The sequence below is a fragment of the Bombus pascuorum genome, chromosome 7, assembly GCF_905332965.1.
Source record: "Bombus pascuorum chromosome 7, iyBomPasc1.1, whole genome shotgun sequence".
Taxonomy (NCBI): domain Eukaryota; kingdom Metazoa; phylum Arthropoda; class Insecta; order Hymenoptera; family Apidae; genus Bombus; species Bombus pascuorum.
In genome coordinates, this window is record NC_083494.1 from 8,570,305 (window position 1) to 8,586,705 (window position 16,401).

Here is a 16,401-nt window from a genome sequence, read left to right on the forward strand (position 1 = left end):
ATTTGTTAATGCCATTAAAAAACTTTGAGAAAAAGTATCTAAATTGATGACAGTAGTACGGACCTTCGACTTCATTCTTGTAAACATTGAGTTTGGATATAAGGAAGTAATCGTTTTTCCCATCTGAGGTTCATTAAAGTGCATTTTACATAAAATCTTTGGTTTATAAAGTTGTTTTATTTTCAAACCAATCTTATAGAACTTAAATAATGTGTGATTTTCACTGGAACATACACGGTATGGATACGCCAGTCCTGGTTGGTAAGTTTCTTCCTCTGCCATTAAAGTCATATATACATATGTATTTAACAAATATACTATTAAACAATGTAAAACGTTAGGTAAAATGGCATTAATTAAAACATATCGAGTAATATTATTGTAGGACAACGTATAATCAATTATATCACTTTATAAATGAATCTACAACGCACTATTTACTATTGTTCTCAGGAATGTCGAAATGTATTAGTTGGTATAAAACAACTTCCGTATTTTTTAACATAAAATTAATTATCGCAATTTATTTAAACCTTTTTTGTGCACTATTTATAATTTTATTTTGTTTAAGTTAGAGAAAAAAATTAAAAGTTCATTTTCGTCTGATTTAAAAATTTTAGTAAGGTTATGATAGTTTAAAATTTTTTTATTTGGTATTTAATAAATAATAAGATTATGGATCTACTATTCGTACTGTTCAATTTACATTTAAGAAAAGCAAATGACAAATAAACTTTGACATTTATTTCTTTCTGATTGACTATTTTATTTGTAATATATATTTTAAGTATTAATGACAGTAATTGTTTTCTATCAACAGGACAATCCATGACTTCTTAAGTAATTGTAACAATCTTGATGTTTTACCATGGAACAATTAGATGAAGTGCACAGTGACATTAATAAAGTAGAATCATCGATAAAAGTAGATGTATCTTCTTCATTAATATCAGAATCAACGACTGATATTATAAAGAATGTGGAGAATATTCCAGAAAATCAAGAAAATAAGTCACAAGAATGTACAGATAATATAATTCAAAATGTTTTATTAGTAAATAAATGTGATGTAACAGATTTAAATAAAAAATTTGAAAGTAAAGAAAGTAGTGAGACAGAGAGCATAAAGAACGCTGCCATTAATGAAGTAGAACAAGAAATAATAAATAAGAACCCACAAATTGATGATCAATGTAAAAAAGATGAGAAATCTCAAGAAGAGCAAGCAGAAAATACAACCGAGATTGGAGATCATTCAAGATATACAGGCGACACATCTTTAGATAGAGAAAGTACAAACAATGTTGAAGTATTTAATACAAATGAGGGTGAACAAAACATTGCGAAACACAACGTTTGTACAGTGTTAAATATAGATACAGTTGGTGATACTAATGCTCAGTGTCAAGCATTAATTAAAACACTTAGTGAGACTTTTGATGATAAAGACCAAACATTGCATGTCACGGAGACAGACACAGATTTGTCTAAACTAGTTGATAGTAGTTCAGAAGTAATGGTACTGACTGTAGAAACTATTAATGATATGAATGAAAGTACAGAAGAAAATATTGTTTTAACTGTACATGAAAAGGATGCTGTTGTAAATTCCAATGAAAAAAATGTTTCTGCAGGACAAAAAGAAATGAAGAACGCTGAAATTGTAAATGAAGAATTTAATTTGATAGATTATGCACAAGAAAGTGATGGAACAATTATAGAAGTAATCTCAACAGAAATTGTGGCTCAAGAAGTTTCTGAAAATTGTAGCCAGAAAGACAACAAGGAAGTATTAAATGATACAGAGACAGGAAACGATTGTATAACTCCTATTACCTCAGGAGTAATTAATGATCTAGGAACTGCAGATGACATTGATATTAAAGAAAAGAATGTAAGTATTAAAGAAGGCACTGATATTAAAGGAGAGGACATAAAGGAAGAGGGTAGAAATACTGATGCAAAATATAATGTAGAACAAGAAACAACAAATGGAAATGGCAAGACTGAATCTTTTGATAGTTCACATAAAATTAATGTAGAAAAGAAAATTATTCATAATGAAATTGTCATACCTACACATGTTGCTAATACAGAAGGAAGGAATAAATCTATAAGTGAAACAGATAAAGTGAGCATAACTAACAAAAGAAGCGTAATTCAGGATATCTTTGATGATTGGGGTGTTGAAAATGCAGAAGATGATAGTCAGTCAGTATCTAAAACTCCAGATACTGTAGAAATTGAATTGAAAAGTTTACTAAATGACACAAAAACACGAACTATAGAAGAAAGCACAGTTGTGCTGGTTGAAGAAGAAATTACATGCATTGAAAAAGAATCAGTTGTAGATGCTGGAAAGGCTGTAGAAGTTGCTAAACAAAACAAAGAAATGCAAGTGTCAAAGGAACAACTGGATAATAATCAAACTATAAAGAAACAACAAAATAATATAAAATCATTACTCAAAGATCAACTAACTCATTCTATATCACAGGCTGTTGGGAAGTCTACAAAAGATTCAACATTTGATACTGTGGCATTTAGTCAAACTTCGCAAATTATCCCTATTAATCGTGGTCGAAATTTAACCAGTCAACCTTCACAGGTTGAAATAGCAGAAGCATTAAAAGAACGATTCCGGGAGAAACAAAAAGTGGTAGAACAACCACCACGACCTGATATATTTTTTGTTAAAAAACTAACCCAGAGATTATCAAGTAAATTAGTAGGTAGTCCAGGAACCGCTTTACCAGCACTTATACCATTGCCTCAGCCTACTAATCAATCCCTTGTTCAATGTGATAAAAAGTCATCAGATAATACTAGTACAGGAACTAGCAAAGAAAGCAATTCTGATAATAAAGAACTGTTAGCAATACTGGAAGGTGATGTTGACCCTGATTGGTCTAACTTGAAACCACCAATTTTAGCAGAGGAAGGAAAACGTTCAGTAAAGATTGAACAAAGTGGTTATAATACACCACCAAAACTTGATCCCTCAGTTGAAAGAGAACTAGCATTGAAACAACTTCTGGAATTACCTGTTGCATCATCTAAAAGAAGTATACAGAAAAAAAAGAAAATAATTAAACCTACACCTACTAAATCTCCTAAAGCAATAAAAACCAAAATTGTATCTAAAACAGAGAAAGGAACAATTGGAATGGAACCAGAAAATAAAACTACAGAATCTGTACAGGATACGAATTCTTCTGGTTGTGCTTCATCTTCTTTGCTTATCGAGTCCCATGCTTCAGAAAAAAAAGCAGATATACGAGTAGATGAGTCAAGATCAGGTAGAAAACGAAAACTTACAGAAAAAGCTAGGGAACATGAACAACAACAGAACATTGTAAAACGTCAAAAAGTATATAAAGGAAAAGTTTCACTGGGCAAGAAGCAACCTCAAGACCAAGCTCCACCTGACATTAGCTTAACTGAAAATCATGTATCTCAGGAGACCATGGTGCTTCCCAGTGATGAAGTTAATGTCATAATACCAGATGAAATAACAGAAAAACATGTCACAAATAATAATAAAGTAGATATAACATTAGACAAACTTGATGATACACAAAATGTATGTAATATAAAACCTTCAAAACAAAATCTTAATAAAAAGAGATCACAATCTATTACTAAACAAAATATAGCAGTAAAAAAGATATTAAGGCAAAACATATCTTCAAATAAGAAAACTGCTACTTTAAAAACTAAATTAAACACATCAAAGAAATCAGGATCAAAGATAATTTCAAAGACAAAACGATCTACAGAAAATAATGCTGGAGATTCTAAACCAAAAAAGAAAATCATAAACGAAATAGATAGATTACTTCAAGATGAAGGTGTTGTAAATTTATTGTACGATGTAGAACAACCAGATAAAAAAAGATTAGTTCCCATTACCAAATCTCAAGCAAAAGTTATGGATATACAAAAAGTACAACGTGAGCTTAAACTTAGAAAGAAGTTAGTGCGTAATGCAGTTTTAAGATTACGTACTTCAGGAGGTGTATCAAAGCCAAGATCTAAAAGGACTTCTATATATTTGAATGATATGCAAGTAGATAAAAAGATTGGAGATCAAACCACACCAGTAAAACAAATAAATTTATCTCAAGAGTTTATTTTACCTGCAAAAATAAGAAATGCAGCAGATGCATCTGTTATAATTAGGAGACATTCATCTAGCTCATTTTCCAGTGCATCTGGAAGTCCTAGAGTTAGTATTGATACTCCAGAGAAAAATGAAGGAGCTAAAGTTGATGAAGGGGGATTCCATTCCTTAAGATCTACAAAAGGACGACATTCACAAGACGAAAAAATAAATATAAAAAAAAGTAAAAAGAAGATTGTACAAAAAAGTGACACAGGAATTGATTTTGTTGACATTGTAGAGGATAAAATGGTATTTCCTGAACGTCTTAATAAAAAGTTGGATTCAAAAAAAACTGATAAAAATCCTAAACAACCAGAAACAGACGAAACTAATAATGGTTTAGGGAAAGTTATTACAAGATCAAATGGTACAGCTACAGGTAAGGTAACATCAAAGACAAAGAAAACTACAAAGAACAAAGTTACATTTGCTAAAACAAATGAACCAGATAACAATGAAGAATTTTCCAAAGGAGAAGATGAACTTTCAGCCTGCCTTGCAGAAGCTGCTAATGCGCTATCAGTAGTCAATGCTGGGAGTCGGTCTGCAAATTCAGCAACAAATCGCAAAAATAAAGGTGAAATCATTTTTAAAAAAGTAAAAGTATTTAATATTTATAATAAATTTTTATATTTTTACTAAATTATGATAATAATTACATTCTTATGTAATACATGAGGTACTGAATAAGATTATTTTTTAGTCAATGCAAATACAACCAAAACACTAGAATCAGATAATAATAAAACAAAAATGGAAATTCGAAGTCAATTTAGTAATAAGGAAATAAATATACGTCGACATGGAAATCTTGTGCAGTTAATACTTACACCATCATCTTCAACAAAAATAAGAAATGCTCTCACTCTCCAGGTAATAAAATTATGGAGGAGACTATATATTCAATAATTTTTTTTATGTTATAAATATATAATTTTATTTATATATCATATTACATTAATTCTTTTAGGTGATGCAAGAATTTCGTGAAACATTATCAATTCTAAAAAAGGACGATGATTGTAGAGTTGTTTTATTAACATCAACAGGTAGCAGTTTTTGTGAAGGTCTCGAATTATCTATGTTGCTACACACAAATAAAGAAAAACGGCGGATACATGCCCAAGAAATGGCAGATGCGGTTAAGTATGTAGTTATCCTTGTATAAATATGTATCACATACATATGTTACATATATTTAATTAATTAAAAAGTTCACTTTTTTTGTACTTAGGGACTTCATTAAAAGTTTAGCATCATTCAACAAACCTATTGTTGCTGGAGTTCAAGGAACTGCGGTTGGACTTGGAGTAACAATGTTGCCTTTATTTGATCTTGTGATAGCTAGCGACAAAGCTACATTTAGTACACCTTATGGTAAATTAGGGCAAATAGCTGAAGGTGCTGCTGTATTCACTTTATCACATATATTAGGAAGTGCAATTGTAAGTGTATTAAGCATTACATCTTTCTTATATTAATCAAGATTCTTACATGTAGTAAAAGTAATATTAAATCAAATTGGAATTAAAATTGCAGACAAGTGAATTATTATTAGGTGGTAGAACTCTAACAGCTAGCGAAGCACTAAGAGCTGGTCTTGTTACTCGAGTTTTATGGCCTGATAGATTTCAAGTTGAATTACTACCAACCCTAAAAGCTATGAGTGAGCAATCCTCACAGGTATGTATTCTATATAAGTTTATTCTTATAATATTGTTATTATTTAAATACATAGATGTTATGTCCATTAAATTAAAATTATGACTTGTGAAGTGAACATTATGTATTCTTAAATAGTAGACAGTAACCTTTATAAGCAGAACCAGAATATAATAGTTCTTGAACATTCTCTCTGTTTCTATCTTGGAAAATGCATAAATGATTTTCTGGACAAGTGCATCTATAGTATGTTGAATATAGATCAGATCGTATGTGTCCACAAAATTCATAAGTGTTGCACATTCTTCTCTATATTAAAAAAAAAAGTAAAGTTAGATTTATTAACACGTTGACACCGGCGCCGATATTCATGGTTTTCTCCGTGGGGCGGCGCCCGAATTCACTGTCTGCTTCATGGGACGGCGGTAGGTCACATTAGACTGTTCGACACGACCGCAATTTTTCAACTTTGACCTCAATTTATAGCAAAATTACAAAAGCTATACGATTCCTGTTGGGTTCAATAAATTCCGTGGACTTCAACTAATACATTGATATACAATAGTTTTTCAATATCAATTTACATATATCTATAAATGTTAAGTAAAGCTGACGGGACCAGCTTTGGACCTAATTTTGTACTCTTTTCTATTTTTCTCAAAAAGTAGAGGTCTGACGCGAATTCTGACCATCACACGCAATTCTGTGAACATTTTTCTATAAGAAACGTTCATAGCGCGAATCAAAAAATTTTTCAATTCCATACAGGAAAAAAGAATAGACATGCATGTTCGTCGGATAATAACGGCGCGAGTAAGGAACATTCACGACGAAAATCGTGTTAGGTTACGTAAAATAAACTGACAAAAGGCCAGTATGTATACTATCTACTTCCAAAAATCATAGGTGTGTTATTGTTCAGGGGAAAAATAGTAAATTAAAGCCAGACACTGTTTTTTTTTTTATAATGATTCTAAAAACTGGGTTGATCTATCCGATCAGATGGCATCCTATTATAGTTATTTGCGCAGAACCATAAAATGGTATAAAAAAATTGTAATGGAATTAATATGTGGACTTACCTCGTAAATGCGTGGTATGTAAGAAGATGGTGTGCTAAAAGTATTGAAATTTTAAAATTTCACGAAGAAATTATTTATCACCCTTTAAATATAGTGAATCCCCACAGAGAAGAAATGCCAAGTGAAAATGAAGTACTGCCCAAATGCGATCACATTTTTTGCAGTCGTACCAAGAGCCCGCGAGCAAAACGAAACGGCGACGTAAAGAAAGTTGTAAACGCATTTCTAGAATAAAAGGTAGAGAGTATGCCGCGAAAAGAACCAAAAAAGTAACAACATATTGTGATCGTCGTAAGAGTCAGCCGACACTCTGCCTAACTTGTTTTAAAAGATTGCATGAAGAAAGGAAATAATTATGTTAAGTTTATAATATTGAATTGTTATGTTTCTACTATTGTATGTCTGCTTATAATGTTGAGATAAAATAATATAAATCTATTTTATACTACTTATTTTGTGAAATACATGTGTGACCCACCGCCGCCCCTCGGGACAGACACGTCTGACCCACCGGTGGGTCGCGCCGGCGTCAACGTATTAAAATGTATACAAGCTTTTATTAGAGTATATTAAAATATACATTTTACAAATATTCGAAAACATCTACCTTTACATATTTAAATGTTTGTATAATAAAATCATTTTCTAGATATGTATATTTTTTAAGTCTCCAGTAATGTAATCCCGGGCAGTTACAGTTTAAAGTTACATTATATGGTATTAGATAAGAATTATTTCTATCACTTTTACCATGAATTTCTATTCCTTCTTGATTATATTTACATGTGCTCAGTTCTGTTATTGGAGCACAAAACTGCAAAAATAAAAGAGGAAAAGATAATTTTTAAATATAAGTTTAAATGTGTGTGAAATTTATGTTTGTACATACCTTCATGTGCGATTTGTTGTTAAGCGATACAGACGAATTTCCAGGTTCTTTTGTCCATTGCCGAGGGCATTCTTTTCCATTAGAACAACAACAAAGTCTTTCTGTTAAACTAGATACCCGAAATCGGTCATGAGTTACGCTACATACTGTACTTATTAAACATTCATGTAAATCACTTTCTCCATTAATTTGTAATAATATACATTACATATTTTTTCTATATATAATATTTTATAAATATCTTCTATTCTATCTATATAATAATTGGATATACATACACCATTCCAGTACTTGAATGTAGTATTATTTAATTTACTGCTAATTATAACATAAGAACTAAAACATCTAGTTATCGTGAATAATAGGAAATAAATTAAAATAATCATTTTTATGCATACAACTAAATTGATTTATAGAATCAATGTTGTATTAAAAATGAAAATAGGAACACTGCACTCTTGCACTTGTATCAGTGATGTATATAAAACTAATTAATATTTATTCTATACATCCTGAATTTTCTTTGTTTGCATATGCATTGAGAACTGTTATTTAATATTCTGTTCATTCATTTTCAGTCTATGGAAGCTACGAAGACATTGTTACGTCATAGTTTGCGAAAAAAATTGGATGCAGCATTAGAATCAGAAACATATTTGCTGATACAGCATTGGTGTTCCATAGAATGTCAAACTGCCATAAAGGCTTACATTGATGGAAAAGTGCAGTAAATATTTAAATGGTAATACTCCGTTTTATCTGTACATCTGTTTTTAGTTACTTGTAACTTATATACTAAGAAAGAAATAAGAGACTATTATTGTACAAGAAATGAAACAATTATTTTGGCGAAGTATTACATATGGCGGTAATAATTTTATAGTACATATAACAATATGCAAAGTGTAAATACATGTTTGTCATTTGTTATATATAATTTGTATATGAAGTTGTATAATACATTATTTCTTTATAAAATAAGAATTGTTTCAAAGTTAGTTCTCACATTTATCATTTATTATTGAATATTGTATATAAAATTATAATGCATTATCAATGATACTCAAAATATGAAAATAACAATGAGTTCAATTAAAATATCTTCTAAAAAGACTTCAAAAAATTCAATTGTGTGCTACAGATGCCCAATGACTTTGAATGGAAGTACTAACGTCATATTCCAACATACCTAGTATTGTAAATTGGATTTGAAGATTAATAACGAGATAATTAGTTTGGGGAACGTTAAAGCGAGAAAAGAAGTCATGGATCTGGTGTGTCATTTTACATCAATCAACGCACGATTATTTTAAATTAAGATATAAAATATAGAATCAATTATTTGAACTATTTTAATATTAGATGATTTAGAATATGGATTTAAATGCACGCATGATCACATACAATACAGATAAGGTACCTAATATTATTGTTTTGAATAATTTTTAAATTATGCTTTGCCTAAAAAATGCATAATTTGCTGAAAAACAGAAAATACATATAGAGAATACAATCGATTTTACACTTTAATATTTGATGTGAAAGAAAAGTAAAAAATAAATAAAAAGATCATAAAATTACTCATGATACAAATGCATAATTAATTACATTATTCAAAACGATATTATGCACCTTATTCTATATATGTGTGTATAAACTTTCCATAACATATTATTATTGTAGAATAAAATAGACAACCATTGTAAGCATTGGGGTGAATTTGTGTTCTTTGCACACACAACAATAAATTTTGAACAGAATGTAATTTTAAATTAAACACTAAAAAGAAATGTGTGATTCTTTTATACTGATATAATGTTGTGCCTTGGTCAGTTTATAAAAGGATAAAAACAAGCATAGATGTAGAAGAAGATATTTGTAATTACACTCTGAAAAAAGTACAAGAATAATTGAGTAACGATTAAAATAATTTTAAATATATCAAATTGCATTCAGATAATTTTTATTCAATTGGTAATGTGCATCATTATATGTTTCGATTATTTATATTATTGTTTATGTATATTTCAGATATCAAATATTAAAAAATAATATATAAATAAATATATATGTATTTATAATATTGATTTAAACAATGCATTCATATCGAAAATGTTTTTTGTCAAAAGTAAAAAATTGAACTATTTTATAATACAAATGTTATATTTTACTTCGATACCACATAAATCATGAATACGAAAAGAATATAAAACAAAGTTATTTTCGACTGATGCATACATATAATAAGATGATGTAACATTCTACACAAGTTCGGGAAAAAACTTTTTCAAATAAAGTGAACGTATAACCTTTCTCGAACTTAACGTATGCGATGTTTTAGGGATCATAAGGGGCTATGAAATAAGACTCAAGGCAACATTGAGAAATTTCATTGAATACTGTTCAAAAACATGAAGTATGTTGTAAAGAATACAGTCGCTCTTGTACAAATGTTACACATGTAAGAATAAGCCATTCTAAAACATTGTATTATCATTGAATATAAAGCCCATACAAATATAAAGGAAATATTCACAAGCCAATTTACGTTTAGTATGTATTAAAAATATATAATCACCTATTTGTGTTCGTGCACGCATACGTGCGCGTATGTATGTAGTATATATTATATTTGAAATAGTAGTAAATATCTTTAACTGCATTATAATATTAGTATCTCTTTTATCGATAGGCAACTTTAGGCATATCTTAAACGCGAATTCATACATCGAGAAGTTAAAAAGTTTGAAGTTATAAACATCATAAAACAATTAACAAAAACTTTATTAATCGCTTTACAAGGGCAGCTATTTCTTGTAGGATCGGCAGTCTGGACATTTCATCAGAAAAGTCCTATCTCTTTTTTAAGGTTCACTTGTCTCCAAACTGGAAGTTCTTGAAACTCTTCTTTAGTCATACCTAATATTTCCTGTTAAAATACATGAAATATGTATCTCTTGTTATTAGAATTCACTTATCACTAATAATTTACAAAACATACTTGAAAATGTTGTTGAGATAAATACAGCTCCAGGTGTGTAGGATCAACTCCTTCTGGTAGTGGTCGTTGTAGTAATTGAGCCGGAGGATACGTACTCTGCGTTAATCGAACCAACTCACTCTCTACAGTTAATACTTCTCCAGGATTTCGACCATCCTAATTACAAATTATTTGTTTGAAAGATATAATTTTAATAACGTTAGAAAATGTAAAAATACCTCTATATTTAATTCCGCTATGTCATCGCGATATGTCCATGTAGGAAATAGATTTATAAATTGCAAAGGTTCAAGACCAGCCCAGACTAGATAAATCGGATATTTATTAGTTTCTGGATGAATTCTTTGCCAATACTGCATAGCCATTGTCATTGCTGCTCTTCTTTCAGCTTGCCATCTAACTGCTTTACTACCGGACTGATCCTCTGCTCCGGTATTAGGCCACCAGCCTTGCCATATCCATAACTCGTTTTTGTTATCCAATAAAAATAAGGCTATAATAATAATTTAATAAGTTTATAATGCGTTAAGAAAAGAATTATTAGTCCTTCATAAAATTTTATAAATTACCTGGTTGATGAACTTGGTATAAATCTTCCTGTAGAAAAGGAAATGGTGTTGGTAAAGAAGCACGATGAGGACATAACATTTCGACAGATTTAAATTCTTTAGAAATGCTTGACAGATGAAACAGTCTTGGAGTATGTTCCTGTAATTGATCCTTTTCTAATGATACATACAGCTTTTTGTTCATTTGTCCCAGTGCTGTGCAATAAGATGTATCTTATTCATTATTTCCATGTGATAATATGTTAATACTAAACATAAACCTTTACCTACCATTAATGAATTCCTCTGGTTCCATTCCTTCATCAATTTCAAAAATTTCTATATCACCTTCAGATGTTAAACCAGTTTCTTGAGGACGATTCTTTTGTAATTTTGCTGCTGCATTAACTGCATGCTAGATATAAGTTAACATTATATATATATATATATATATAAAAGAATTATTCCACCTAATGTTTTGATTTTTGTACTATTCAAAATTTATTATAATACGAAATTTAATAAGAATACCTGTTTAATATGAGGTAAAGAGTTAGATCCATGCCATACATAAATTTTGTTATTTTTAGTGTCTAATAATATAAGAGAACCTCTGCTACGTAATTGACGAGTACTACAAGGAATCTCTATTAAAGACACCTCTGACTCTAAAGTACCACGACATATATACAATCGCCATCGTTCGTCACATTTTGTATTCGTTTTCTTGCCACTATGTACAATCATACCTCCAGAAAATAAATTGAGAAATGCAGCTGGTTCATATCCTTGAACTACACGAATCTATAAAGGTGTGTGTATAAATTTAAAATATTAATTCGAGTAATGTTTCTAATCTTCGTTAATAATTACCTGAGGTGCTTGATCGTTATCTAATTCTATAGTTAGTAACGCTGCAGCACCTTGTTCATTCAAAGATGCATTTTGCCCTTGCCAAATAAAATATACTGAGCGATCGCGTCCCTTTGCAGAATGTTTTGACGGTAAACCACTAAGCTCGCGACCTGGACAAAAAACAATATAATGCATCTCATTAAACTTATAAAACTAAGACATAACATATTTATCAGTATTTATGTATATTTTTTTAAATGTATTTATGTCAAAAATAGTAATAACATTTACCGGTAACTGTAACAGAATACATCCAATATACAATATAACTGTCTCCAGAATGAAATTGTCCAACAGATGAATCATCCAGAAGACTATGTGAAAATTCATCAATATGCCACACTTTTATACCCATTGTCGTAACAATGAATTGTTTCATTTGCTGAAGAATGATGTATTGAATTATTAAAGAATGGTATATATACCATGTAATTATTGTTTAATGTATATTATTAAGTAATAATTTTTATTACCTCATCGTCATACCAACCAGTGCCTCTACCTAAATGAGTTCCTTCAAGAACCAAATCAACTGGAATGGTATTTTCTTCTAATAAATTATTAATATTACACACTTCTATAGTTACAGTTCCATCAACGTTCTCTTTACTCTTAGTACCTCGAATTCGTATTATACGAGAAACATTTGGCCAGTCAAGGAATTTTTCCCTGAAAAGTATTGTTTCAACATGTTGTGTCAATTTGGCAAGTAAACACCATTTAGGTCTGACTTTAGCAGATTTTAAGTCTATTTTTGACATGGTGCGTCTACCAATCATAGATGCCGCACTAATTGGACACACAGTGCATTCCGAATAATCATATCCTTCTTGCCACATTTCTGTAGCAAGATGTGTAGCAAGTTTCTTTTTATCAGTTGAAGCTCCTTTACCACTCCATATATACATTTCGCTACCAAAATCAAATACTAGCACCTTATAAAAGAAAAAATATATAACTATAAATAATTAAATTAACTGTAAAAAATATATAAGATATTTCCGAAACTGTGATTTAATCGGAAAGGAGATGCTTTCTCGTGTAAAAGTAAGACGAAAATATAGAATAAAAGTTTTTCATATGAAGCTCTAATTAAGTGCTTTCCAGCTATACTACGATTTCGGAAACATCCTACATATCATGTTAAAATATCTACCTTATTTGGATCGAGCATTTCAATTTTTGGTATAGTACCCCAATATTTTTCAAGTGGCACCAGTTCTTCATCTTTAATTTCGTATACCATATTTGTATCTATCATGAATGTTTCGTAAAGCTCATCTTCATCAGGATGTCCACCCTCAATGACTATTATTTATACAATGCTATTAATGTTTTACAAGATGTTGTTACATCATATATGACACAATACTAGCTTACCATCCATGTTCTCATTTTCCACACCAAGATAGCTCCAGAATTTTTGTAGTTGACTTTTGGTGCAAGTTAATTTATCTTCATTAATAGTAATAACTTGAAACGTTTGGCAACCAAGATCCTTATTTTGCTGAATGCTCAATGCAATTTCTGCACCTCGTGCTTTTTCGATAACATTACAATATTTCCCAATGTAATTATAAACCTCTGATTTTGTTACTAGAACAAAATTGTCGCCACTATTTATGCTTTCTGCGACTGGCTCGACTAATCTCACTTGTACATGTCTCCGGCCTTTAATTAAAAGTAACATCAAGTCTTTGTATGGCTGTAATCTATTCGAAGAAATATTTGTATCTGTTACATTCCTTAGTGTTATATTACTAAAGTCTTCAGTAGAAGCTAGGCCAGCTAAAGCTTCCATAGCTAATGATGAATTTTTAGCTACTGTAACATGATACAACAACATAAATATTATAGTGACACATATCAATTATTTAATATTCGATAAAGACTTACATTTTTCAATATTTAATTGTTTCATTACTTTTTCCGCAATACCAGTTCGTATCTCAGTATACTCTGATTTTAAGTCAGTACGAGCAGCAAGCGTTTTAAGTGGATTTCTAGATACAAACCGTCGTCGTTTCAATCGTATATTTCGCTTTTGAACTAATCTATAATAATATAAATATATGAGAACCTAAAACTTACTGTATGATTAACAATATTAATAAAAAATAAAAGGCTTACAATTCAGATTGCGATGTAATCATATCGAAATCGCTTTCATTTAAATCAACAGATTCAGCCTCGCATTTCTCTAATGAAATTCCAGTAAAGAAGGAGGTGAATGTCTCGTCGTCTATCTTAGGTACTGAGACAATAGGTGATACGTTCTTCCCCGTTTTCATTTCTTCAGCTATGACATACATTTTCAAGTAATGCTAATGGTGAAAGAAAAATACTCTAATATAACTCCTAAAATAACTATTCACTAACCACTGTCATCGCTTGCAGGTTCAGAGAAACTTCCTCGTAATTTAATACATGAATCTTTATTTGGACTAGTTGGAGTAGATACAGCATCTTTCATATATCCTGAAAATAAATAATGACATTCTTAACATCCTACTTAGAAATTTATGTTTAAAAACGTTGAAAATATCTTAAATAATATTACCTTTCTTTGCTCTAAATCGTTCAGGACGAGGGGTTTTTTTCTTTCTATCTATAATATTTCCTGTAGCTTCAATAAGCGGAGATGATGATCCTGGATCTAGGTTTTCCAATTGTTCTACCTTCATTTTACCAGCTACTGTAAACTTTGTTACATCTGGAGCTGCTATTCTTTTCTTCCAACCTTCTGTTGCAGATTCTAACTTTCCAAGACAATCTGCAAGTACTCCTTGTTTGATACTCAGTTCTTCCTTATTCAATGAAGTGGAACATACTCCATCCTAATATCAATTTTAATTACTCATAGTAAATAATGCAATATGCTCTGATTTTGCAATAAAATTAATTTAATGTCATTTACCACTGAATTAGATGATTCAGAAGCTATACGTCGTTTCCAGTTTGTATTTCCGCTACGTTGTAACGCAGCTAGTCGTTCTGCAATACTCATACTTGGGCCATCATTAGTATCTATTGTCGGTATTGCTTGCGTTGCGCTACGACATAGTTCTGGAAGATGTACACCATGCTTTGGTATTATTGCACTATTCGACTCACATTCAGTGGTTTTGTTGCTAATTGCGTGATGACTAACGCTCTTTGACAATGAAGTACACCTATAAGTAGTTAATTGTAATACATATATACGTTTACATTCATACTTTTTTACATAATGTAATCTTATCAGTAGTTGAAACAATAAATAGAAGGTTCTACATCAGGTAAAAGCCATATTTGATAAAATATATTCTACTACAAAGTGTAGGAAATTTTTTGATTATTTATGCAACTTCTATAAGCCTTATTAATATCTAACATTAAAAATATATTTATATTTATATTTGTATAGAATTATATTTCATTTAATATAGTTTTTATAAATAGATAAATATAAAATCTGTTACCTGGTTTGTTTTGAAAAAATAGGATGACGATAAGGAGATGCAGCTTCAGCTTTTATGTTACATGTTTCATGACTTACAGAGAATGTCTCACCTCCAGATGTTTGAAGAGTTTCTTCGTATTTCTTAGATGTAGCAATTACAGTTTGAACATTATCTATGTTATTTAATGCAGATTTGATTTTTGTTCTATTTAATTCATCCTGAGTACTATATTTGTGAAAAGGCACTGTATACTTTTGTTTAATTTTATGTTGCCTACCTTCTATATGGTTATCTTTTTCACTATAGGCACAACTCAAACCATATTGCGTTGGATAATTATTTTCCATTATGCTCCCTGTCTGTAAATAACAGTTTATATCAAAACTGAAGTCCATATTCATATTAAATCATTTATCTTTCCTAGCCAAATATTACTATTTACCTTATTTTCTTCCAATTTTAAATTAGGTTTTAATTTAAAACGCGATGAAATATCACAACTTTCAGATGTCCGTTGTTCTAGTTCTTCAGATTCTTTTTTAAGTACAGATTTTATTAATTTCATTCCTTCGAGTTCAAGATTTTTTGTTTGCGACGAATTATGCGCTTGTAACGCAACAGGTTTTAAAATGCTTTTCGGCAAATCACCTTAAAATTGAAATAATTAAAATATTAGTAATTTATATTATACAAATA

The 16,401-nt window shown here is 30.2% G+C and overlaps 2 protein-coding genes across 8 annotated transcripts in view; one reads left to right on the forward strand and one right to left on the reverse strand.

Annotated features, from left to right (window-relative positions):
- LOC132908496 (uncharacterized) lies at positions 1–10,341 on the forward strand. 4 transcript variants are annotated; one of them, XM_060962521.1, is made up of 9 exons: positions 1–261; positions 821–4,544; positions 4,614–4,742; positions 4,869–5,038; positions 5,136–5,311; positions 5,400–5,610; positions 5,705–5,848; positions 8,377–8,540; positions 8,940–10,341. In XM_060962521.1, the coding sequence occupies exons 2-8, from the start codon at positions 869–871 to the stop codon at positions 8,527–8,529; spliced, it is 4,659 nt and encodes a 1,552-aa protein (XP_060818504.1). In that variant the 5' UTR covers positions 1–261; positions 821–868; the 3' UTR covers positions 8,530–8,540; positions 8,940–10,341. The 4 variants fall into 4 exon arrangements, with proteins under 4 accessions (XP_060818504.1, XP_060818505.1, XP_060818502.1 ...); XM_060962522.1 differs by having other exon boundaries at positions 4,638–4,742; XM_060962519.1 differs by having other exon boundaries at positions 821–4,742.
- LOC132908495 (supervillin) overlaps positions 10,174–16,401 on the reverse strand; it is an 11,023-nt gene continuing 4,795 nt past the window's right edge. For 3 of the 4 annotated variants that reach the window (XM_060962515.1, XM_060962516.1, XM_060962517.1), the window contains 18 exons: positions 16,148–16,353; positions 15,724–16,064; positions 15,180–15,435; positions 14,823–15,099; positions 14,642–14,740; positions 14,393–14,561; positions 14,159–14,316; positions 13,643–14,086; positions 13,419–13,570; positions 12,736–13,197; positions 12,494–12,644; positions 12,221–12,372; positions 11,879–12,151; positions 11,639–11,762; positions 11,369–11,563; positions 11,018–11,292; positions 10,800–10,955; positions 10,174–10,727 (listed from right to left, as the gene is read on the reverse strand). In XM_060962515.1, coding sequence (XP_060818498.1) covers positions 10,641–10,727; positions 10,800–10,955; positions 11,018–11,292; positions 11,369–11,563; positions 11,639–11,762; positions 11,879–12,151; positions 12,221–12,372; positions 12,494–12,644; positions 12,736–13,197; positions 13,419–13,570; positions 13,643–14,086; positions 14,159–14,316; positions 14,393–14,561; positions 14,642–14,740; positions 14,823–15,099; positions 15,180–15,435; positions 15,724–16,064; positions 16,148–16,353 — 3,977 coding nt within the window. In that variant the 3' untranslated portion in view covers positions 10,174–10,640. The remainder of the gene's footprint in view (positions 10,728–10,799; positions 10,956–11,017; positions 11,293–11,368; positions 11,564–11,638; positions 11,763–11,878; positions 12,152–12,220; positions 12,373–12,493; positions 12,645–12,735; positions 13,198–13,418; positions 13,571–13,642; positions 14,087–14,158; positions 14,317–14,392; positions 14,562–14,641; positions 14,741–14,822; positions 15,100–15,179; positions 15,436–15,723; positions 16,065–16,147; positions 16,354–16,401) is intronic. The other variant, XM_060962518.1, reaches the window with a different exon arrangement.